This window comes from Centruroides sculpturatus, unplaced genomic scaffold (assembly GCF_000671375.1).
Source record: "Centruroides sculpturatus isolate CEXI.00-Female unplaced genomic scaffold, Cexi_2.0 scaffold766, whole genome shotgun sequence".
NCBI lineage: Eukaryota > Metazoa > Arthropoda > Arachnida > Scorpiones > Buthidae > Centruroides > Centruroides sculpturatus.
The window spans coordinates 314,801-341,093 of record NW_019384954.1 but is presented as its reverse complement, the minus strand read 5'-3'; the positions used below and the strand labels follow the sequence as shown (position 1 = coordinate 341,093).

Genomic DNA, 26,293 nt, shown 5'->3' with positions numbered 1-26,293 from the left:
TTAAAAATCGTTCTGAATCGATTAACGAGGATTAGGCACTGATTCTATCTCTCAGCTACCTGTACTCGCTTTTCACGGCACCCCTCCCCCGTGACACGCGTCGTCACTGTCGTCAGTCCGTCGGAAGCTCTCGAATGACGCCGTCGTCGGATGTTTCTATTATCTAATTTGTTGTGAAAAACACTACTTATATATGAATAAATAGATATTTTTTCTTATGAATAAATAGATTAGTTTTTTTTTTATCAAAAAAACTTTATTTATGCGAGTACTATTTATTGTTGGCGAGAAAAAATTTTATGGCTCTTTAAAAACTTTGAAATTTTGTAAATTGTAATTTTGGCTTTTCCGACTCAAAAGGTTGCCGACCCCTGTTGTATTACAAATTTTTTTCAATGAAAAGGGTTAAATTTTAAGTAGAATAGAAAATGCATATATATATATATATATTTTTTTTAATCAAGAGGCTAGACACTTTATATCATCAGATATAGAATATACAATAGTTTTGAGTTATTATTTATTTCTATTTAATATTTTAAAATTAATTAATTTTTTTCATCTAAAACAGAATAAATCTCTTTGAAGAAATCTTTAAACAACTTAAAGTTATAATCAGTCATTTTTGTCTCAATCCATATGGAATGGGCTTGATGTAAAGCCTGTAAATTTCCCAGTTTCATAAATAATTTATAATAGAATTCCTAAATTTTAACTATATTAAATACCATGTTTTCAGTGATGACAATGAACTTCTACATAAATTTGATAGCTATCTTACTCAATAAGAATATTTTTTTCTATTATCTCTAGTTTGTAAAAAGTCTTTTATATTACTGACTACATTCTGTTTAAATTTATAATTTTTAGTGTCAATCTATAAAATACATATTAATTTATGATAGAAATTTAGAAAGTAAAAAATTTTAAATTATTTTTTAAAATGAATTGTTGAAAAATAAAATATTAATAAAAAAAATTACTATTATATATTTATGTATCTTTAGAGTGGAAAATTAAGATTAAAAGATCTTGAAATGACAGAACATATTGGAATTATAGATGCAACACTTTCTTGTTTGGTAAGATATTGCTTTGTTTTTAATTTTGATTTTATTTTTCAATACTAATATAATTTAATTTAAGGTTACATGGTTAGAAGGACATTCTCTTGCTCAAACTGTATTTACAAATCTTTATCTTCATAAACCAAATTTAATAGAAGATAGAGTTATCAAAGCATTTAGTATATGTATTTTGAAATTAGTGGATATCATCAGAGAATTTATTAATAAAGCTGGTGTTTTTGAAGAGGTGATTATTTTCAATGCATTTATTTATTAATAAAATATTTTGCTACTATAATTTATTCTAATTCTCTCATTGTAAGTTTACAAGATATGATTTAAATACTTTTGCATGTACATATTTTTTTCTTTCTTTGAAAATTATGTACATAAATAAATTATATTTTTAACATATTCAATTAGTATTGATTATTTGGTTTGTTTTCTGTTTGAATTATCCTGAAGATAGCTCTTTGTAAATGAAAATTTTTACTATGTTTGCCTATAATTTTTTCTACTAAAGCAACTTTGGAATTTGAAAATTTATTGCTTTTTACTATACTTTTGATCATACAGATTATACAAGTGCAAAAATTGAATTAACAGAATTAATAAATATATTTGTTATATACTAAATTTGTTAATACTAACAAATTTTTGAACAGAAAGCTCTTAATTTAAATAAATTAATAAATTAGAAGCTAATTAAAAGTATTCCTACAAAATAATTTATTAACTTTTTTCAAAAGTATACTTTGAATATGTTAAAAATATTATTTATGTACAAAATTGATATTTTGATCAGTATTTTCCTTTATATATTATAAACTATATCTTGACTGTGATTTGATCAAATACTGTAATAGTAATAAATCTTTATTCCATTTAAGTTAGTTATGTTAATAGAATAATAAAGATCTCTATATTTAAAAATGAGATATATAAGTAATAATTCTAAAAATTAACTCTCTGAAACCTTGCACAAATTTTTGGTTTTTATTTTAAATCATTTACAATTACTTTACTACATACAACTCTATATTAGATTTTATTTCACAAATTTTTAATAAAATCTATGAAATAAAAAGTTACATTTATTTCACATTTTTTAAAAACTGATTCAAAATTATTGATCAGTAAACTTTTTAAAATCTTCTGATTGCAATATTTCATTTAAATGAATTGTGTATTTTAAAATTAGGAAGATTTTCAACCTGTTATTTATGGATATAAATTAGCAAATGATATCACTGATATTCGAGCAGCCGGTATGATGAGAGAAGTTGAAGAAGAACTTCAGCGGAAAGTTAAAGTATTTTATATTTTTAAAATATTTGTAAATTAGATTACTGTTACTATATTCATCATCTAATAATAAAAATATGTTTATTTTCAATCAGATGACTCGTAGTAAACCAGGAGAGCAACAGGATGTTACCACTCAAACTGAAGTGAGTAAATTTGAAGATTATTAAATAAGATAAAATTTTTAAAATTTGAATTATGATTTATTTTGCTATAAACTAAAAAACTTAAAATTTTTGTATGTAAAGTTTTCAGTTTCAAATAGCTTTTACTTTATAATTTTTGAAAGTAAATCAAACAAGAAAAATGTTAAATTTTCTTCATATTTCTTGTAATTTATGAAATAACCTTAAAATATATATGGAAATTATAGTATCTTTTTAATTACTTTGAATGACTATTTCAAAAATATTTCAAAATGATCACAACAAATACAAACCATATTTATTATTGTGATATTGCAAATATTAATAAAAAAATATATTGTATTGGAAGACAATGTCAGGATCAGAAATACTAATGTAAATGAAATATTGCCTTTTCTTTAAGCTTTTTTTTTTACTTTTAAAAGAAATGGTATTTTAGGATGAACCTGTTGATGTTTTTGTAAAAATGACTTGAACATTACTAGGTACAGTACCTCAGCTAAGGTACTGCACTTTTAATCAGTACCTGGGTGCTAATTGAAAATATTTCCATTGATAAATCTTGCCTTTTATTTCTTTATAAGTTAGCTAAGTGTTGTTGACTGCAAGCTTTCACAGAAACAAATAATTATTAAGTCAATAAGTTCAGAACCATTTTCAAACAAAAATGAGTACTTCTGTTCTAAATGTGCTTTCATATATGATATTTTTTAATGAGATTTGACAGATGAGTAGTAATGTGTTAAATTCTGTAAACTGACTGGAGAATTTAAGATGTTTAAGTTTGAAATATTTTGTTAAAAAAATTTATTGTTGTTTTTTTTTTCTGAAATAAATGTAAATTTGATTCTTTAACACTCCCATTAATATTAAACATATTCATTTGTAATAGCTTATTTGTTTCTACTATTATAAGTTTTTTCAGAGTAATTACAAGATAAAGGGTACTTCAGTCTGATTTATGTACATTTGCATTAGTGCAAAGATGTTGATTTAAATAAATTAAAGAGACTAATTTTCTAAAAAAAAAAATAAGCGATGTAATAATCTCTAATAGCAACGTTTTTTTTTGTAATCTTTCACAAGTTTTTACAAATCTTAATTCAATGAATAATTCATTTTATTTTGTATTTTGTTTTAGCATGAATCAGCATTAGCATTATTTTCTAGAATAAAGTTCTGTCGACTTTATTATCATGCTCTTCTACTGTTTAACAAGAAAAAGGTACAATTGTTTTTTATTTTTAAATTTACTGAATTTCATAAATTTCAAAATTATATTATATATATAAAATATTTAAATTTTTCTGTAATACAATAATTAAAAAAATTAATAAATTTTTTAAGTTTTAAAATTTATAAAGTTTTTAAGTAAATTATAATGAAATATATAAATTTTTCCAGTTTCTTTACATACATTGTATAATATTTTCAAATTTATATTATTAGATGTAAATAAGGAAAGTTTATATTTTAAGAAATGTTTATTTTCAGAGAAATTTTTCTTATAAATATATAATTCATTATTTTAAAATTTGTAAATATCCTAATTAAAAATTAATTTTTAGTGTTCAGGAATTGAAGAAATAGATCGTCACTTACAGCAGTGTGGTGAATTAATGCCAACCTTACAAAGGACTGTTGACTTAGGAATTCATCCTGATCCAAATGCTGAAAGTATTAATAGAGGTATTTAAATTTTGTATTAATTTATGACAAAATACGGATAATTTAAATTATAATTATAATCATTTCAATTTATTTTATATGTTTTTTTAATATTTGTATTGGAATAATTTAGAGAACATCTGTGCAAATTAGCTTAATTCCCTACTTCCACTTTTATTAGTGGAATTTTTAATTTTTTATTAATGTGCTTCAAAAAGTTTACATGAATAAGATTATTTGTTTTAGATTTTGCAATAAGTACTAAAGCAGTGATTTCCAATTAGTTTTCCCTGTGTACCACTTCAAGAAAGAGCTCAAACTCGCCTACCCCTTATAGCAGAAATTCATATTAATCCATACTAATATTATAAATTCAAAGGTAATTCTGTCTGTCTCTCTGTTACCTTTTCACATTTAAACCGCTGAACTGGTTTTAATAAAATTTGGCACAGATATAGCTTACATGTTGGAGATGGACATAGGCTACATTTTACTGCAAGAAAATATCTTACTCCCACGAGAAAATTCGATATAATGTGAACGAAGCTGTGGGTAGACAGCTAGTGATAAATAGAATAAGATTTTTTTTACATTTATTACCTTTAAAATACAATTCTAATAATAATGAAAATAACATAAGGTTATTTAATTTTAATGTGACAAATGTGCATGATTTTCTTTGCACAACTTTGTAAACTCTGGTTGCTTTTTGGTCAGCTTCAGTCTCAAGTCATCTTCGAGTTGAAGTCGGTGACAATGTTTAGTTTTCATGTTTGTCATGGCCGAAAATTCGTTTTCGCATAGGTATGTTGTGGGAGCTGGTAGTAAATATTTTATTGCCGCTTCGCTGACATGATAATAATGATAATTGTACAATTAACACAAATTGTGTTAATTGTACAATTTTTGTTTTTTGCCTAAGAATTTCATTTAGATATTGTCACAAATGCATTTTTTGATGAAATTTTGAGAATATTTTTAGTTATAAATAAACAAATTTGTGCATTCGACATCATGCTGTTAGCATGCCAAATTTTTGATGGTTCACCCATTGTTTGTTTGATTGCTTCATCTCATGCATTTAAATTTTAAATTGACTGATTTTAGATTGCCGTGCGTACCTCTTCATGCAATTTTGCGTACCCCCAAAGGTACGCATACCACTAATTGGGAACCATGGTACTAAAGAATAGCATTTGTTGTAGCAGGAGTTTGGATGCTGGGGTGTAGCTGTAATTCATCAATGGTATTGATTATTATTTAGGAAATGTATTATTAGGAAATGATTTGAATTATCTGAAATTATATTAAGCATCAGTGAAATGAAAATTACATAAAGAAACGGAAATATGATTATGTAATGACAATGATTATGTAAATGATTTCGTTTAATGTTACTTATTATATCTATCTTCTAATGTACTTCATTAAAAGCAAATAAGGAAAAGCTTTATAGTGTTCAGAAAGTAAATTATAGTGATACTGTGGTATTCAAACTTAACTCAAACCAGAAGTTGTTTGAGTACCAAATGAACTTTTCCCATAAGGAATAATGTAAATTAAAATAATCTGTTCTAGACCACGAAAAATAAACTTATAAAAGCATTTTAACTAGAATTTAACACAAATTTAAAAGTTTATAAGCCTAGTATGCATAAATCATTAAGAAAAAATCCATATGCAATACAGAGTGGCAAAGTATCCCTGTTAATTTTATTGTTTTGATTGGAAAGTTTTTGCATACTTTTAACAGCTGTCATTACTTAACACAGATGTGTAATGTAATTATAATAATTGTGAAATTTAGTACATTATTGCTAATGTGAAATTGTATTCTTTGTTTAGAAGCTTATTTTAAACTTTTACCCATGTTTTGTTTGAGTAAAATCAAGTTGAAATGTCTGCAGATAAAATGCATATCCAGAATATTAAGCTTTTTGAATTTTTAAAATGATACAACACAGTACAAACAGTAAAAAAGATTTATAATGTATATGGGGAAGATGCATCTAAACTTCAAACATGTCAAATGTGGTTTAAATGTGGTTCTATTTAGGAAATTTTGAACTAAAGGATACAAAACATATAGAGTGCCCAAAACCTGTTGAAAAATTACAAGAAGAAATTGTTAAAAAAACAAATGTTAACTTGTTGGATGGTGACTCAATAATATGTATAATATAATCAGTGGAAAAGCAATTATCATTAGAATCAGTGCCTGCTATTATTACTTTTAAAATGAAATTAACCTCATTTGCTTATTTTACTTTATAACCTTCAAAGAAATTTTCAGTTTTTAGCAGATTTGTCATTTAACAAATTATTATTAAAACACTAAATTGGTTTTTTTAAATCTCTATACTTGAACAACATTTAAAGAAAAAAAATACATATTTTTAATTGATATTCTATTATCTCTATTTTTCTCTATTATCTTCTATTATCTCTATTCTATTTATCTGATATTCTATTTTAAAAAAATTGTCATTTTAAAAAAGATCTTACTTCATTAAAGGTTAACTGAATGAAATATACTAATATTTCTTTCTTTCCAAACCACTCAGAGATGGAGAAACACCTACACTATATTATCCAAATGTTAAAAATGAAAAAAAGACAAGTATTTGATGAATCAACATATACTGTTATATTCCTGAGGTGTAAAAAAAGGAACAGAATGTGAAGACATTTTAATATATTGGCTTTTCAAGAAAAAGTTTTTTTTTGTGAATTTTTAAGTACCGTTGAACACAGATATAACAAGTTCGTGGTTATAACAAGCAAAATGCCATAACAATTTTAATTTATGCATATTTCCATACATTTTCTCAGTTATAACCAATGTACTCCACATATATACTGAGCATTTTGGTAGCTATGCAAATACATGAACATTCTTAATTGTTCAAGTAGTAAGAAACATAATACCAAATTTGTGGACAAAACAAAATTGAAAGGGTTACTTAGTTTTATGACCACTGGATAATTAGTTTTGCAACCTACATCAATTTTATCACTGAACTTTTTTTTGAAGAACATCCACCTCTTTCTTGACTAGCTTCTGGTTCTTCTTTACCTAATTGTCACTATAATTGTAAAATTACTGTATACTCTAGTTAGAAACAAACCCTTCTATGAGAAACATGTCTACAAAGAAAAGAAAATTTCTCTTGATTTATGAAAAAGTGGAAATTATTTATGATGCTAAAATCATCAAAGTCTGTAGAAAGTTTTCTTTGTCATCTTTAACTGTATCAACAATATTGAAAAATAAAGCAATTATTAATTTTAAGTTTTCTAGATAAAAAGACTAATTGAAATCAGGCATATTATTAATTAATATTATCTTTGATTACGAAAAGTAAATTGTTTAATATTAATTATATTGTATTTAAATTTTTTTAATCAACTTATTTAGAATAAAAAAGTAAAAGATAGATTTTACTTTTACACCCTGCAGGTGGCAAAATCTTTAGCTATGCCACTTACGATTAGTAAAATCATAAGTGGCATAACTACAGATTTTACCATCTGCAGGGCACCTCTACATGTTTGTGCCCAAAGCAGCCACCCATTAGTTATGTCACTGCTCTTCACAGATATGATGAGTAATTGTTATAACAAGGAAATCTTGTCAGCCCCCATAATGCTCATTATAACAGAGTTCAACTGTATTTACTTATCATCCTGGCAATAATAATAACAAATTTTTCAATTTATCTAATGTATCAGATGTCTGTGATTTTAATGGTTTTAAACAAAGGCAACATTGAAAGTATGTAACTCTTACACCATCTTTAGGATTATCATATCAAATATTATGATCTATATAAGAAAGTGTACAAAGTACTATCCAGAATTTGAAATTGTTATCTATTTTTTATACACATTTATCAGGCATAGATATTCTTATTTATTCTGATATAAATGACAAAGTAAACAGCAACTTAATTTGGTCACATTTTATCTTTATTGTAAATATAATAAAGCATCAAACAGATTTATAGATTTTCATCATTGTGATTCAATTTTAAAATACCTTTATTTCAATCAGCTATATTTTGTTTACTTTATTGAATATTCCCAAAAATCTGAATTTTTTGTTTGTATGAGAATTCTAAAAATAACAAATTAGAAATATTCTTCAATTAATGAACAGTTTTTCTGATTTATTATTGAAAATTCAGTAATAGTATTTCTCATCTATTGAAAAAATTGGAAAATATTACAAAAAGTAAAACAGTTTCTCTTGTGTTCTTATTTTTCCTTTAGTTAAATGTTATAAAAAAAAGAAGGCTAATAACACTGGAAAGACATTTTTCAATCTATTTTTTTGTTTTCTGTTGTCAAATTTATAAGAATCAATTTTTGAAGTTTTTCAGTTCCTATTTTAATTCCACTTTAGTATCAAACTTTTCATCAGAATTTATACTTTAGATTCCTGGAAATAAAGTAGCACTAGCCTGAATTATCTCCTATTAATGTCAATTAAATTAGCTATAAATGGTGGATTTGTTTACTCATTATTTGTGTGCAATATGAATAAACAAAATTATTTTTTCTTTTAAGATAAAATTTTTATGTAATTAAAAATTCAGATAAGTTTTTGTGTATATACAGTATAGTAATATATACATAAAATGTATTTATCTAGCTGATTATCCAACAATAATGGGGTTTGAGCCATTAACTAATCAACGGCTTCTTCCTCCTACATTTCCTCGTTATACAAAAATTAAAGGTAGACACGAAGCTATGGAATATTTAGACATGCTAGTAACAAGATTAAGAACAGTTTGTCGAATAGTAGAATGTACTTCATTTCATTCTGCTGTTGTAAGTACACAGATTTTTTTTAAAAATAATTCTTTGGTTNTATATCTTATATAATTATATAAGAATGATGATAAAATAAGTTTTGAGTCTTTATTTTCAACTCTAAGTTTAAACTAACATTAAAATTAAATGTAACTGAATTTATAAAATATTAAAATGAAAATATATGAGTTTAATAGATTTTTAATTTAGTTATTTGCCTTATTTATAATCTTATTTAATTCTGATTAAAATTATTAAAATAAAATAAGATGAAGGAAATGTTGCTATATTTTTAGTCTCTTTTCAGATATAAAGTATTATTATTAAGCAATTACGTTACACAATAAAAAATAATTAAAAGAATATTTATATAAAACCATAATGTTTTATTATTCTATATCGAATTTTTATAGAAAACATAAAAATTGGTTTTTTGAAAATATTTCCTACATATTATATTTAAATTTTTGAAAACTTATTTTATAATTTAAAAAGTATATTTTAATTAAAACTTCTAGATACAAGATACACTAATGTTGTTCAAAAGCAAAGCTGAACAATAATGAAAGACACAAAAATTCATGTTTTTATTATGGGAGAAATTTTATCACATTAAAAATGGAAGCTATAAAATTATTGAATTATTTTCTTTGAAAATCAGTTTATATATTTTGAATAAAAAGTTTATTTAGCTAATTGAAAAAATTATATATATATAGATAATGTTTTAGTATTTAGTAAGTTGCTTTTTCACATTTTTAATAGTGTTATTTAAATTACTATGATTTCACGTAGATAACTTGTGTTGATAACCTGAACCAGTATTTACTCTACAAAAATTGCTAGAACAAAAATGAAACATTCACATAACCAACGCCACTTTGTCCTACATCTTTGAAGTGATCAATAAAATGTTAACTTAGAAGGTGTATATTTTTTAGAAAGTTTCGAGACTTGAGAGGAAAAATGAAATATTTGTTAGATTTTCCTCTCATTTCTTTCATTTTATTTCCATTAGCAGTTTATTATGGATATACTGTAATTATAAGTGAAATAAGACAAATAGAAAAACTGAAATATTTGAGATGATACCTTATGTGTCGGAAATACAAATGGCCTCTGAGTGTTCAGCTTATTATTGTTTTGCTTTATTTCTGTTTTATTTATCAAACAATATTAATAAAATATACAATAATAATAGTAATAGTAAATACTAAAATAATTTTGAAAATTTAAACCAAAAAAATTGTAATGTCAGTAATATCCAAAGATGGATTTCAGAGTTAATCATTTAGCTTTTATTCACTGTAGAGAATTATCATAAGATAAATATTATTGGTTTCTAAGTAGTTCTCTGAGAATCATTTTATAGAAGCAGGGAATTACTAAAACTACTTTTAAATGCAAATAACAAGCAGATTCATCCAGACAAAATTATTTTATCTTTTATAAAAAGTTGAAATTTGATATAATAATGCTATAGACACCTAATAGAGATATGTCCTTATAATATAAATTACAATATTTAATTTAAATGTAGAATATTTTAATTTATAGAAGTTAGTAATATTGATTAGCGATGAAATCAAAGAAATATTTATTGTAGTTTTTATAGAATATAGATTATGGATAACTTTAGAATAGTTTATAGTTTGAAGATTATGAATTGAAATGCTTATTTTTGTTTTTAAAGGATTTTTTGACTGAATTTAGCAAGTCATCCCCATGTGTATTATCTAGATCAATTGTGCAGGTAAATGAAATGAAATTTTTTATTCAAGAATCAAATTCAAGAATGTTTTGTTTTTTTATTTTTATGGAATTTTTAAAATCAAAATATTTTTATAATAATTATTTAAACTATGAAAAGGTCTTGTCTTTGTCAACTTAATGAGCACACACAAATCAAATATATTTCAATAGCAACTAATATATAAGAATGAGATATTTAGGAAAATATTATTTAAATCTTTTAATTCAATGTAGATTCATTACTTCTGTAGAAATTATAAACTTTATTAAGTTGAACATTTTTAAAAAAACATTATTTTTCAGCATATTTCAATTGTGTTTAACTTAACAAAGTGTTTAATTTATGTAAAATGCTACGATTCATTGAATTAGATAAATAAATTTATCAAAATATTTTGTTTTACTTTATTTTAATTTATTCTTAACAGTCATTTAGCTATATTGTTATTAAAATCTTTAATTTATTTTTCTTCTGAAAAGATTTTTAAAATTTATTAGCAATTGTTAATTCTTATGTAACATAATAGATTCGAAAACTTATTTGAAGTTACAAATGAATCTAATAATTAATTCTAATAAATCTTCTAATTAAGCTTCTATGATAAGTAAATTACATATTGACATTTCTAAAAGAAATAACACACAAAAAAAGTAGTGTGTATTGAAAACATTTAGAAATTTTTTATGTCCAATAGATTCAATATTATTTTTCAATATAGGAGAGTAAATTTGAATGCTTGATCACTAAAACTTATTTATATAGTAAAATGAATAGAAAATAATATGTTTATTATATATTATTAATAATATAATAATATATTTCATTAACGCATACTTTCTTATATTTTTGTTACAAAAAAGGATGAGTTTTAACATTGAATTAAGAAAACCAGTTTTTTAGATTTACAAATATTGCTTTATTTTAATGTTTAGATCATTTCTAATATTTCTTTGAATGGTTGTTTCTTTTTTAACATTTAAATTCTTAAATTATATTGATGATAATGTATAATTTTAAATTTTATTGAAACACTGAAGCTGTTGTACCTAACACAACCAAATAAGGTGCTTGGATCACAGCCTATGGTTGAAGTTTTGAGAGATGCTGTTCGCAGCTTTATAAAACCTCCTGCTCTACTTCCAAGGTAAAAAAGTCACCTTACTTTACATGATTTTATTTCATGTGATTCATTCTTGGAAATAATTAATCATGTAATGTGTGGGATATACTTGTATTAATTTCTAAATGTTTTTTTTTTAATTTGATACATGCTCTATGTTAATTTATGTAATGAAATTATCTAATGTTTAAAAAATTTATTAAATATATTTTATGAAATATTTATAATGCAGATTCATTAATCTAGGTCACCTCTTATGAACAATTCCCAAGCTAAAGAATATGTAGAAGGTTTTCTTGGACACTGTGTTCGTCCATTTTGTAATTTACTTCAAATTTATGGACATAATAGAGCTAGACAGAGAGACAAACTAGCTCATTTATTAGAAGAATTAGCAGCATTGCAAGATGAAGTAAGATCCTGTCTTTTAATCTTTGTTAAAACAAAATTTTAAAATTAAACTAAATTATAAATCATTTTACACTCATAAACACTTATAAAATATATGATTTAGTAATATATTTTATAAAATAAACAAACTGATTTTTATTTTATGTGAAATTTCAATAATACTATAGGATTATAGAATATAAATTTCAATAATACTATAGCTTTAGGAATTCATTTATTTTGTAAATTAAATTTAACATTGCTTATATATAGATTTGTAGATGGTTATATATTTAATTTACAGAATTAATTATGTTGTTTATTGTGCATATTTTTTATTCTAAATAAATTAGCAAAAATATTATCTATTTAATGAATACAAATTAGAATTGAAAAATTTATTGAAAATAAAAGATTTGGGAATTCGGTTCCAGGAATTCAGTCATATACATTTAAAAGAAAGCTTCTACAAATGAAAAGTGTTAACTTTATGACTCCAATTGCATACTAAAATGAAAAAATTATTTTGAAAACATTCAAATTAATCTCAATTAGTTGATACTTTTGTTATTGAACTTGTTGGAAAACAATTTGTCACATTGTATATCTAATATCTCCTTTATCCTCAAATTGCTTTTTTTTTTTTTTTTTTAATCATCATTTCTGATTCTGGATTTTTGGAATCTTTAAATTGATAAATCAGAAATATGTTTCTGAATAAGAATAGCTTCCTTTTTCAAAGAAACTTACACTTTATTTGGTAAATTCTTTTAACCAAATAACTCCTAAACTATACAAATAGCTTAATTGGACTAATTTATTGTTTAACTTAACAAATTCTTAATAAACAGTTTTGGTTACTTATAAAATTTGATATGGATGATCAATAACAATTTATTTATCATATTTGAGAACTTGAAAGTTTTGCAAACCAAAGTACACAAGCAACAAAGAACATCATCATACTTTTATTAATATATAGGGTTAGATCCATTTTTATTTAAGCTTACATTAAAACTGAATATATATTTACATGAATAATAATGTTCCAAGGATTAATTTACTTATTCAAATAATTATGATCATACAAATAATTGAGAGTCATTTTAAAGTCTTTATCCTTTTTCAACATTCCAACCAGCTACAGATGTTTAACAACATGAAGATACAAACAGCTCTTTGTTAAAAACTGATGATATATTAAAAAACACATATATGCTATACATTTGACATCAATCTTTTCTTTGAGGATCTGATGATAAAATGATCCATAATTATTTGAATGAATATATATTATTTGTTTTATGACTAAAAACAATAACACAGTAGTTTTCAAATACAAAATTCTTAAGTGTGTGCATGCAACTGTGTGAAAAATACTGTAAATACGTAAATATGCTCATTTATATATGTATTTTACATAGAAAAGAGCAATTGAATTGTTCTAATAAAAATGAATTTTATTAATTTATGCTTTTTTTCCTTTGTAATGTATTCCATCCTGGAACATAATTGTTAAGTCTTGCAATTATTTTTAGTAATTATGAAGATGTTGATATTTTTATTGTCCATTTTTCATTAAGTTTTGTTTTATACATAGGCTGACAAGGTAGATGCATATTTACATAATTTATCTGCAAAAACTGATAATCCTTGTCCACATCTAGCTTGTTTTGGAACATGGATTCTGTATCATACATTAAGAGTTATGATACAATATATATTATCAGGATTTGAGTTAGAGTTATATTCTGTTCATGAATATACATATATCTTTTGGTAAGTTATTTATTGATTTTAATAATTTGATTATCAAATGTACAATTATCAATTATATCAATAAAATTAACAACACACAGTAGTATTAACTCTAATTAATTATCAACAAATATAAGGTAATTTTGTTTCTTTCATAAAATATATATATATATTTGCTGCATGCATTTACAGGATTTAACAATAAGATTGAAATAAATTTTGAAGAGCTAGAGGAAAAATTCATCAAACATATAAAGTAAATTAAAGAGTTAATAATTTTATAATTAAATATACATAAATTTAAATATCATAAATTCTTTAAATTGTAAAATAACTGTGCAAAATATGTAAAAATATCATCAATCTCAATGTTAAGAATTTGTTTTCTCGAATTTATAACAATTGAATGTTATAAAATTTCTAGAAAACATTATAAAAGTGAAAAAATATTTTAAAAAATTGTTTAAGAAGAAATTTAGTTGCTACATTGTTAAAGCAACAAGTTACAGTTAGCAGAAAAATGTTAAGAAAAAACAAAATTGTTATATAACAGATTTATTTAATTTCATATACAGTATATGGAAAACATGTTAGGTTTAGAGTCATAGAATTAAAGAATAAAACAAAGCATTATGTTGATTAATAATTTTGTACTCTTGCATATTTATAGTTTCATTCCTAACTAATCTCAAACATGCCATTTCTTTTAAATCTATATAAATATAATAAATATAATTAAGTTGAAATTTAATGAAAATATATCATTAGACAATAATATTGAATTTTAGTCAAATGTTTCAAATTAACTTTATATATTTCATATTTAAAATTTAATAACAAAATTTTAAATAAATTTAATCAAAATTAAGTTTTAATTAAAATAAATTTTTAAAAAGTGTAATTAATATAATTAATGACATATTAAATATATTTGCATGTGTGTTTTTCTTTTCAATAAAAATTAATATTAAAATAGTTTACTTGTTATTTGATATGAATTAGATAAATATAATAACTGAACATAATCCAGATCTTTAAATTAAAATGATTTTTATTAAATATTAGGTATTTATATGAATTTCTCTATGGTTGGATGGTTTCAGCATTATCTCGTGCTGATAGTTTTTTGATGGAACAAGACTCTAGAGCAGGTATATTACATGTTATTTAATTTTTATATAATTTATAGAATCAAAATTGATAATTAAAGTCTGGAAATTATCCAGTATTTTAAGAAATCAGTTAGTTGTATTAATTATTAATTTAGTTTTTATTCTGTATTATTAATTAAAATGGCTAAAGGTGAAGATGGAAGATTTTACTTTTGATGTATCTATAATATTTTTGCTTTATTATATATTGTGTAATCTGCATTTGTTTAGCATGGTGATGTCAAACAAATGCTGATTATTGCCTTCTGACTATTGAACCATTGACATTTGCAACAGCAGGATGACTTTTGTCTACCTATGAATGCCTTAACAAGTACTTTGCAAATGGGATCTTCAACCTTTGTTGTTGTGTTGTGGGCACTTTTAAAGTAATAGAGTAACAGTATGCAAATGTGTTATTTCAAAAGTTTCATATTATTAGACATTGCTGATTCATCTATTTCCAATGAAATATGTGATAAAATATTCCATGGTTACTCTACTTGTATACCCACATCGAACGTTCTAGAACATTTTTTTCCAGTGGTTTCTCGAAAAAAATTTATGTCTAAATTTTACCTTTACAACCTGATGTAAAGAAACTAGAAACCTTAATATGCTTCTAAACTTAATTTTTGCAATTATTTTTAAAAGCCATCTTCAGATTTTTATTCAAGAAGAAAGTCAGAAAAAAATTAAAATATTTAAAAAGAACATTACTAAATGAAAAATTAATATCCTATTAATTAAGTTACAGTAGAGCATCAATTATCCAACTCAATTGGGGTCTAGGATTGGTCGGATAACTGAAAAAACTGATAACCAAAAAGTATGAAAAATACATTATTAGTATAATATATTAGTATATCCCATGTAATTAGTATATTGGTATATCGCTATTAACCTACTTTACGTTGAATTTTCTTCGATGTTAAGCCTAACAAAATTTTTTAAATAATAATAGTCGCTATTGTATCGTTAAAAATTATTTTTAAATTATTTTATTTCTCACAAAACAAACAACTACTCTTAATTAGAAAATTAAGCCTTGTTTAAATACTGGCCTCCCTTTCATGGTCAAGCCAGTGTTGCCAGCTAAAACACGCAAAAATTTTTAAAAAATAATATTGAAGTAGCCAAGACATAGCCAAATACTGTAGCGCCACATCACTAGCGGACATTTGAATTTGCCAACTAGAATGCAGTCGGTTAACCGATGTGACGGTTGATTTGGGGTCGGATAATCAATGTTATACTGTATTTACGTTTTTAATGAAGAGAATTTGAATACTAATTTATAAAATAGGTTTTTATGTATATTTGCAAAAACCTGTATATCACAGATAAAATCTCACTTTTTTTAGCATTAATACATTCATTTTTATCATTAATTCCAAAATCTCAAGAATGGAGTTTGGATAGATGAAAGATGAGACCAGGTATGGAAACCTTAGAGTAGGACGCTCTGATTAACTATATAAGAACTTCTGATGCAAATAGAAAGTCACATTATTTCAATTCAAAACTTTCCCCTGAAAGCAGTTAATAGATGACCAGTACAACTCTATTCTTAAAGGAAAGATGTACAGGGGCAAGACACTACTAATTTGTGGTGGAGAGCATATATTTTGAGTTAAAGAAACTAAAAATATGAAGAGCAATTATTTATTGTGACATCATTCCAATGCCAGGCTGCAATTTTTAATCATATTTTTTAAAATTTAATTTTTTAAATTTAAAATATATGCTCTCCGCCTCAAATTAATAGTGGCTTTCCCCTGTACATTATACTTTTCCTTTAACAATAGAGTTGTGCTGGTCATCTATCTAACATCTTTCAGGGAAAAATTTTTAATTGAAATAACATGACTTCTGGTTTGCATCAGAAGTTCTTATATAGTTAATTGGGGTCTCTTACCCCTAACTTTCCATATCTGGTCTCATCTTTCAGCTATCCAACTCCATTCTCGAGATTAAGGAAAGATGGACAAACAGACAATAGTGGGAATTTATAGGTCTTTAATGTTTTAAACTTGCAGCCCAATTATGAAGGTTTTTACATATTGAGCTTGATTATTTTAAGTTAGTTTAAAACCTGTACTTAATAAGAGATCTTTGCATATAATAACAACAATTTTTCTTTTAATAGACAGACTTATTTCTTTTAAATGATATAAGGGGTGTTCAAATGAAAGTGATTCGAGGTGTGTATCCATGAGATGCAGAGAGACAGAAATGAGACAGATACATAGATAGAAAAAACAATATTTAATGAGTGAAATGCATACAAAGTTTGTTAAAAGAAATCACCCATGGCATTTAGGCAGGTGTCCTATTGCTTAGGAAGGTTACGAATTCCATCCGCGAAGAACAATGTCAGTTGATTATGGAATTAGTTCAGAACTTCTTTGGACTGCAGAAGTTTCTTCAGCGGTCCAAAGATGTGATAGTCGCAAGGCAACAGATCTGGACTGTAAGCTGGATGTTCCAAGACTTCCCACTTTTTATGGGCCAGTGCCTCGACACATACCTTGGCAACATGTGGCCTTGCATTGTCGTGCAGAATGATGACACCTGATGATAGCATATGAGGACATTTGCTTTTGATAGCCTTATGCAGCTTATGAAGTGTTTGGGTGTACTGTTGGACATTGATGGAGACATTCAGCTCCTTGAACTCCAGTAATAGGGGTCCCTGCATGTGAAAAAATGCTGTCAACATCACCTTTCCACCTGGCTGCTGAGTTTTGAATTTTTTGGGCCTAATTGAGCTGGGATGTTTCCATTGCATGCTGGTGGACTTCCCTTCCAGTTGGAAGTGGTGACACCAGGTTTCATCTCCTGCCACTATGTGCTGCAGAAAGTCATCACCGTCATCTCTATAGTGCAACAAATGCTGTACCCATTGGCAACAAACTTTTCAATACTTCAGAATGTCAGTGACAATATTGTGAACAGTACCAATGGAAATGTTTAACTCATTTGTGACATCACGAATGTTTCGACGTCGATTTCCCTTGATTGCAGTGTCAATGTCCGTAATCAGCTTCTCTGTCACAACTTTGTGCGCCTGACTGGGCTGCTGCAAATCCCTTGTCTCGTGTCGACCGTCACTAAACATTCTCGACCACCTCATCACTGTGGGCTTCGACATACACGTGTCACCGTACACAGCCAGCATTCTGCGATGAATATCCATCGGCTTACGCCCTTCCAGTGTTAAAAACTTAATTACAGCTCGCTGATCCGTTTTGGATGCAGTTGCATCCACACCAGCCATTTTGAAATGAATGTCATGTCCTTATGAATGAAGTTATCACAAATCTGGTTGTGCACGCGCATGCATGGTACATAAACCTTCACTATCGCATTTGTTTCACGAAAATACATTGAAAACTGTTTGCATGTGACACTTCAAATCGCTTTCATTTGAACACACCTTGTATTTGCAGTGCTTCAATAATTTACATATTATTGATGTAAATAAAAAATTTTAATTATGCTTACAGGATATGACAATATCAGCATTGATATACAGTATTTGATATTACAGGTGCATCAAATGTGTTATACAAGCTAATAATGTAAAAAATCATAATAATCAAAATTTGAGACATACAGAACTATTTAATACAGTGAATATTTTGTTACAACAGAATAATTTCTTTGAAAATAAAAAAATAACTACTGTATAAATGAAATAATCTTTATTGAAATTTTTAAATATTTCAGGAACATGATAGCAAATGTCATCATTTAATATTTAAAAATGAAAAACAAATGTAGGTGAAGCAAAATACACATTTAGTTATTTTCATTTTAAATTTAGTTTCAAGTGAAATATATATTATTGTTTTTATAATATAAGAGTTAATTTTTTAAAAATATATCACAATAACATTTCATTAATTACAAAAAATTTAATATCAAACAATGCTAAATTTTTAAATTTTTTTATATTAGAAAGACAGTTTAATTAATTAAAAGTGAGAGTTAAACTTGAATGATTAAGCCATATTTCTAAGCATCTAGAGTTTAGATTAGTTTTGGAGTCTAAATGAAATAATGTACTTGCCAAAATTATAAGAGTTGTGGCAAATGTAGCTTTAAATCAATATTTTCTTTAAACATTCTAAATTATTTATTACTCATTAATTAATTTTAGTTATAACATATTTGATATGCATTTAAAATTCATATCATTTTTATATTGCATTTAACAGCACAATATAAACATAGTACATCTGTAATTTTAATGTGTAACAACAAAATTTNGAGGAAAAATCTGATTAAAGTTCCAATACCCTGAAATTAATTTTAATTATTTAATTAAAATTTAGCTGCTGTTACGTCGAAAAATTTCGCTCTACTCAGGTCACATTAAAAAACAATCTCCTGTTTCCGCATTAGACACGTTTCCTTCTTATTCAGGTTTTCTCGTTCTTTTACGAGATTTATTTTTATTATTATTATTATTTTTAATGTATGGAGGGAAGTCCTCGTTTTGTAGAAAATTCCATTTTACAGAGGTTTTACTGTAATTATTATTAAATTTAAGTTTTTATTTTAAAATAATTTTTAAAAACTTTGTCAAGGTTTAATTAATCGTAAAGTATTCCCTACAAAAAAGGAATATTTCTCTATCAATTAATTTATATACAATGACACGAAAAATATATTTATATGCTGTTTTTATGTGGATTTATTAAAACAACAAAATTTTTCTCATAATTATAATTGTTTGTTTAGTTATGGCAACGCAACACTTGGGCGATCTGCCTAGGGGGATGCCTTCCGGGAGATCTTTTTAACGGAAACTGGCCCCTATTTAGGCGTTACAGACGTGGAGAAACCCGGAAAACTTCACGTGGCCAGCCCGTCCGGGCGAGGGGCAAACCCACGACCGAACTCCCAGTGTTCAGGGTACGAAGACCGATTGGACACTGATGGGCTAATTATAATTAAATTAAGCTTTTTTCTAAAAAAATAAATTCTATTTTATGTTTGAAACAATAAAAAATATCTAACAAATCTTAGAATATTCCCTGACTAAAAGGGATGTTTCCCTACAATTTCGTATAAAGCATATAAAAATTTTCCTGTGTTTTCCTTAAATAATAGTTTAAATAAGGAAAAATAGTTAAAAAATCGTAAAACATCATCCACAAAAAGAAATACTTTTTAACATTTTATGTGTGCTTTTAAATTTAAGTTACAGGGATATAAGTTATTCCTACAGATAAAAAAATTTTCCTGAAATNTTTTATTGACAAAAACTTGAATTATATATATTTACATGCAAGATGCATTTCAAACTTTATACTCCTTCAATTGTTTTATTAAACTCCAAGAGACCTTTATTAAAATTATTTGTATTTGACTCTTTAAAATTTATGTTAACATTCAAAGTGTTTTGGTATTTTCCTATCATACTGTCTCATATCCATTCAAGGTTTATGGTAACCACTTTGATGGTCCTTAGTGATTTTTGGCCATTCTCTTCCTATTGATGTATTTTAATATTGTAGAACCATATTGCAATAAGAGAAGATTTTAAAAAAGGATTTAGGTTTCTTAATCTTTACCTTGATGGTGATACAATACATTAACAGGACATGTTAAAACAATTATAAAATGTATAAATTGATGATTTGTTAATTATTATTATTATTATTATTATTAATTAATAGTAATTCATTCAGTGTTTCCTACTGTTTTTTGTAGTACTATCTGTAATAATAGTTAGCTTGTAATTGAAAAAAGAAATGTCAGTAATTTAGCTATTGTACTCTGAGCAAATAACAATAAAAACAATAATTGTTGTATGTTATCAACAACATGTTGAGGCTGATAGTGTGAAAAAAACAACTTAAAAATGCCTATTTACCTGAAGATAATGATAAGTATAATTGAAAAATTTGATTATAAAAGTAAAAGTTTTATAAATGCATTTTAACTTATCAGAATTAATGTATCCCTAATTGCTAAATGGCTTAATCACAGTAGCTGTGATTACACAATAAGCAGATTCTACTGTATATATTCATAAACATTCATCTACCATTTAATAATTGATATTTAACGGTTAAAAATAAGACATTCATTACAAATAAAAAAAACTTATTCTTATAGCAATATTAATCTTAATGTAACTAAAATGTATCTTTATTGAAATTATATTAATAATAATAGATTCAAAAACAAAACNTATTATTATTATAGAATATCAATGCTGACCTTAATATTAAACCAAGCATTAATCACCTACTAAAGCATTACTTCGGTAAGAGGCTAAATATTAATTTTAAAACTTGGCACTGTAAATGATTAATGCTTGATTTATTGTGTGAGTAAGAAATTACAAAATACATCACATTTTTATTGTCATTGTATAAGTATAAATGATTTTTTTTCCAAATTTTTTTTTTTGAAAAAACAAACTAATTTTGATTTTTCAAAAATAAATATTTGAAAAACTTATTTGCTTTTAATTTTTTAATTAATTTTTCTTTGTTTTTTCATTGTTAAAAACATTTCACTCTAATTCTGTGATTGTTGCATAGCCACAAAAGGTAAAAGCATTCCTTTACAGTTTAACTATATACAAAATGAAAAGCTGAAAACAATTTAATATTTAAGATAAATTAGTGTAAATGTAATAATGGATTCAATTATTATATTACATAACGTTTTTAAATTTACAAGATAGCAGCTATTGTTTTCAAATTGTTATGCTTTATAGTATAGGATATGCATTTGTATAGGATTTCACTATTACTTTTCATTTCTTTCTTGATCTTCCAAAATCAGACATAACATAGTTGTAATTACATTAAATTTAAAAATATAAGATTTAATTTAAAATTTGAAACTTTTCCAATATCTGTAAAACCTATCAATGAATTGAACAACAATTAAATATTTTTTTACATTAAAAATTTATAAAATTCATTGATACTAATAATACAGGTATACTTCGAGTTACGTCGTTTGTCAAAAAATATATGGAAAAATAAAAATCAAGTTTAAGTCATTTTATTCGACTTTATGTTTGTCCACCACAAATATTGAAGTCGTAATATCACTATAAAAGCATTAAAGCACATAAAATCATATTAAAACTAGCAGACCCCGCCGCGCGTTGTTGTGGCTCAAAATGTATCTATTATAAATTTATAACACTTCCCCGTGGGAGGGAATTTTTCGAGAAATTTCTTCTTAGTGTACATTCTGTTGACGTACCCTGTTAAAACGCAAAAAACCGCATCTAAAATAGTATAAATAGAAGCAGAGTTCTTTATGGTAAGCCTTAATCCTAACCATCTCCCTTCAGTGGGGGGAATTTCGACACATATATTATATAAAAACACGTGCGTATTTGAATGCAGCGTTGTGTCAAAATTTCAAAGGAATCGGTAGGAACAAACGAACATTACATTTTTATTTATATAGATAGATAGATGATGATCTGCTTTAGTTCATTTTCACAGAAAAGCATAATGCCTCACAGAAAAGCAAACTTAGGGTGTCGTACTCGTAGCGCCATCTGTTGGACATAAAAGACTTAACCTAGATTATATATTTTAATTTATATGAATGTTTAACGGAATAATATACAGCCTATGTCCACCCTGAGGTTCCATTCTAAATATTGGTGAAAGAATTTTTGAAATCGGATGAGTAGTTTCGGAGATTACCTGCTGCAAACAAACTTACATACATACATACATACATACATACATACATACATACATACATACATACATACATACATACATACATACATACATACATACATACATACATACATACATACATACATACATACATACATACATACATACATACATACATACATACATACATACATACATACATACATACATACATACATACATACATACATACATACATACATACATACATACATACATACATACATACATACATACATACATACATACATACATACATACATACATACATACATACATACATACATACATACATACATACATACATACATACATACATACATACATACATACATACATACATACATACATACATACATACATACATACATACATACATACATACATACATACATACATACATACATACATACATACATACATACATACATACATACATACATACATACATACATACATACATACATACATACATACATACATACATACATACATACATACATACATACATACATACATACATACATACATACATACATACATACAAACATTACCTCTTTATAATATTAGTATAGATAAACTAGATAAAAACACGTGCGTATTCAAATGCAGCGTTGTGTCAAAATTTCAAAGGAATCGGTAGGAACAAACGAACATTACATTTTTATTTATATAGATAGATAGAAGATGATCTGCTTTAGTTCATTTTCACAGAAAAGCATAATGCCTCACAGAAAAGCAAACTTAGGGCGTCGTACTCGTAGCGCCATCTGTTGGACATAAAAGCCTTAACCTAGATGATATATTTTAATTTATATGAATGTTTAACGGAATAATATACAGCCTATGTCCACCCTGAGGTTCCATTCTAAATATTGGTGAAAGAATTTTTGAAATCGGATGAGTAGTTTCGGAGATTATCTGCTGCAAACAAACTTACATACATACATACTTACAAACATTACCTCTTTATAATATTAGTATAGATATATATATATTTACAGTAAATGTTAATATAATCATCATAAATCCTAGAGAACGAAACATGAAAACATTGTGTTTCTGTGTTGTCTTCTTATTTAGCAATCTTTAAGTGCTCAATATTGGTGTTTTCCACATAGCTCCAATATCTACTGTTTGGCGTTGTTGTCAGTACCACTCAATATTGGTAAATTTAATATAAATTAGTTTATTTTCTACTGTCGAGAGATAATTTTAATAACTGTATTTGTTATTTAACCTTACAAAATCATCTTATTTTATAATGTCTTAGAGCAAACCACATTCACAAATAAAGAGTCTGCAATGTACTGTAAGCATCGCCAGATTGTAAACATATACATTTACATGTACTGTACGTACATGAATTTGAAATTTAGATTACTTGTTTTCTGTACTATATTAAAAACTAAAATTTATTTGTTTGTAAGCTTAAGATATATTCTTATTAGCCATATATTATTAAAAATGCATTTATCAATAAAATACAGAACTGGGAATGTTATTTGTGGTTTAGCCTAGTGACAGGTAAATTCGACTTACGTTGTTTTTCAACTTAAGTCGCCTTTCCTGGAACTAATTACTGACATAAAGTGAGGTATACCTATATAATCAAATTTCAAATAACATTTCAAAATATCTTTATGATGTAAAATATTTAAAGTAATACTGTAAGGTTTTTATAATATTGTTCAAATCTTTTTTCCTTATTTTCTAATTTACATTTGATATATTCAATTATGATGAAGATATTGTATATTTTTATGACTAGTAAATAATTAAATATGTTTACAAACAAAAATTTTTATATTTCATAAATAAATTTTTGATTTAGGCTGTAGCAGGATTTAGTTTAGAAGGAAAGTTAAAACAACCATCTGTTGAATTTGATAATGAGCAAGTAAGATACGAACATCGATTTGCTCCGTTCAACAGTGTTATAACACCACCACCAGTTCAGTATGCACAGTATTGTGAAATGACAGATTTAACTCATTATGTGCCATCACCAACTCCAGAAGATTTGTATATTGCTGCATGCAAATGTTTCCAGCATTCTCGAATGTTGTTTGAAAGTATTCCTGAACCAAATGATGAAGTAAGTATTTATTAATTTTTTTTTTGTAATATCCTACATGAAATCAAGAATGTAAAAAGTCAACCGAGTACCATTAAACAATATATATTTCAAAAATTTTAAGAACAGAATTTATTTGTATTTATTTGTTGACATCTGTTGTTGTTTGTAATCCTATGCATCAGATCTGTTGCATTATGTTGAAAATTTCTTTCATCTATTTATTTTTTGATCCATTATTCTATTGTTTTTTGAACTTACACAGAAAATTTAGTTTACTGTGTATAAACTTTATTGATATTTTTTATTATAAATATAAATATTATACATTAACTGTTTAGTTTTAATGAAACTTGCTAAATTATTTTTGTGTAAAATGTCAGTAAAATAATCATATTTTTTTACTATATTTTTCATTTTACATAATGCATAATGTTCAGTTTGAATATTGTATTAAACATTAAAATTTAAACTACAAATTGACATTTTATGATATCAAAATAGTATTATTATTTAGTTATAGAGATTCAGAATGTCAATAACAGCTGTATTATTTATAATGTTTTTTACATAGTTTAAAATTATCATCTCATATATTCAGTTTGAATTAATGACTCTGGTATAACTGACTTTTCTATCCTGCATTTAATAATTGATCACAGATTAATATTTAAAAGATATTCAAACAAAATGCACATTTCTGGAATAATTTAGGTCAAAGATTAATTATAGGAGTAAAATTGAGAGATTTTAATATACAACAAGGAGCATTAAAACATTTAGAAAAGTATTTTTATGATGCATGGATACAACATTGCTATCAGTAATAATTGGTTTCAAATATTTTCCTCTTATAGTAGAATTTGTAATGTCATTTTACTTAGTTTATCATTTATAAAAATCTGAGATTATCACTTATTTTATTTGCAGTTGCTATCAATCTCTCTTCATATTTTGTGGTTTTAATCATTACCAAGCAGTAATTGAGATGAAAATTGCTTCTTACTTACATATATATGTAGCTGCTAGTAATTATATTATCTATTCTACATTTACCAAGAAAGGATTGTGTCACTATTATTTTTAAATAAACTACTTTATTTGTTATTTAAAAAAAATTAATAGTTATTTTTAGGAGAAATAGATCTTAAGAACATAATAATCAAATTATTCTCTACTGGAATTATGTTTATTTTGGATGATCCTGAGAATTTCTTTCAATATGTTGTTAAGAAGAAAAATAGAAATAATTATTAATGCCTTACTGTCCATATTTAAATTTCTTATTATATATTTGTCAACGTGGATATTAATCATTAACAGGA

At 25.4% G+C, this 26,293-nt stretch overlaps 1 protein-coding gene across 1 annotated transcript in view; it reads left to right on the top strand.

Moving 5' to 3' along the window:
* LOC111632344 (N-alpha-acetyltransferase 35, NatC auxiliary subunit-like) overlaps positions 1–26,293 on the top strand; it is a 39,266-nt gene that overhangs the window by 9,400 nt on the left and 3,573 nt on the right. The window contains exons 4-17 of the mRNA XM_023376753.1: positions 1,008–1,082; positions 1,147–1,314; positions 2,269–2,379; positions 2,468–2,518; positions 3,660–3,743; positions 4,087–4,207; positions 8,841–9,022; positions 10,698–10,757; positions 11,795–11,901; positions 12,124–12,289; positions 13,868–14,046; positions 15,091–15,176; positions 18,686–18,729; positions 24,726–24,989. Coding sequence (XP_023232521.1) covers positions 1,008–1,082; positions 1,147–1,314; positions 2,269–2,379; positions 2,468–2,518; positions 3,660–3,743; positions 4,087–4,207; positions 8,841–9,022; positions 10,698–10,757; positions 11,795–11,901; positions 12,124–12,289; positions 13,868–14,046; positions 15,091–15,176; positions 18,686–18,729; positions 24,726–24,989 — 1,698 coding nt within the window. The remainder of the gene's footprint in view (positions 1–1,007; positions 1,083–1,146; positions 1,315–2,268; positions 2,380–2,467; positions 2,519–3,659; positions 3,744–4,086; positions 4,208–8,840; positions 9,023–10,697; positions 10,758–11,794; positions 11,902–12,123; positions 12,290–13,867; positions 14,047–15,090; positions 15,177–18,685; positions 18,730–24,725; positions 24,990–26,293) is intronic.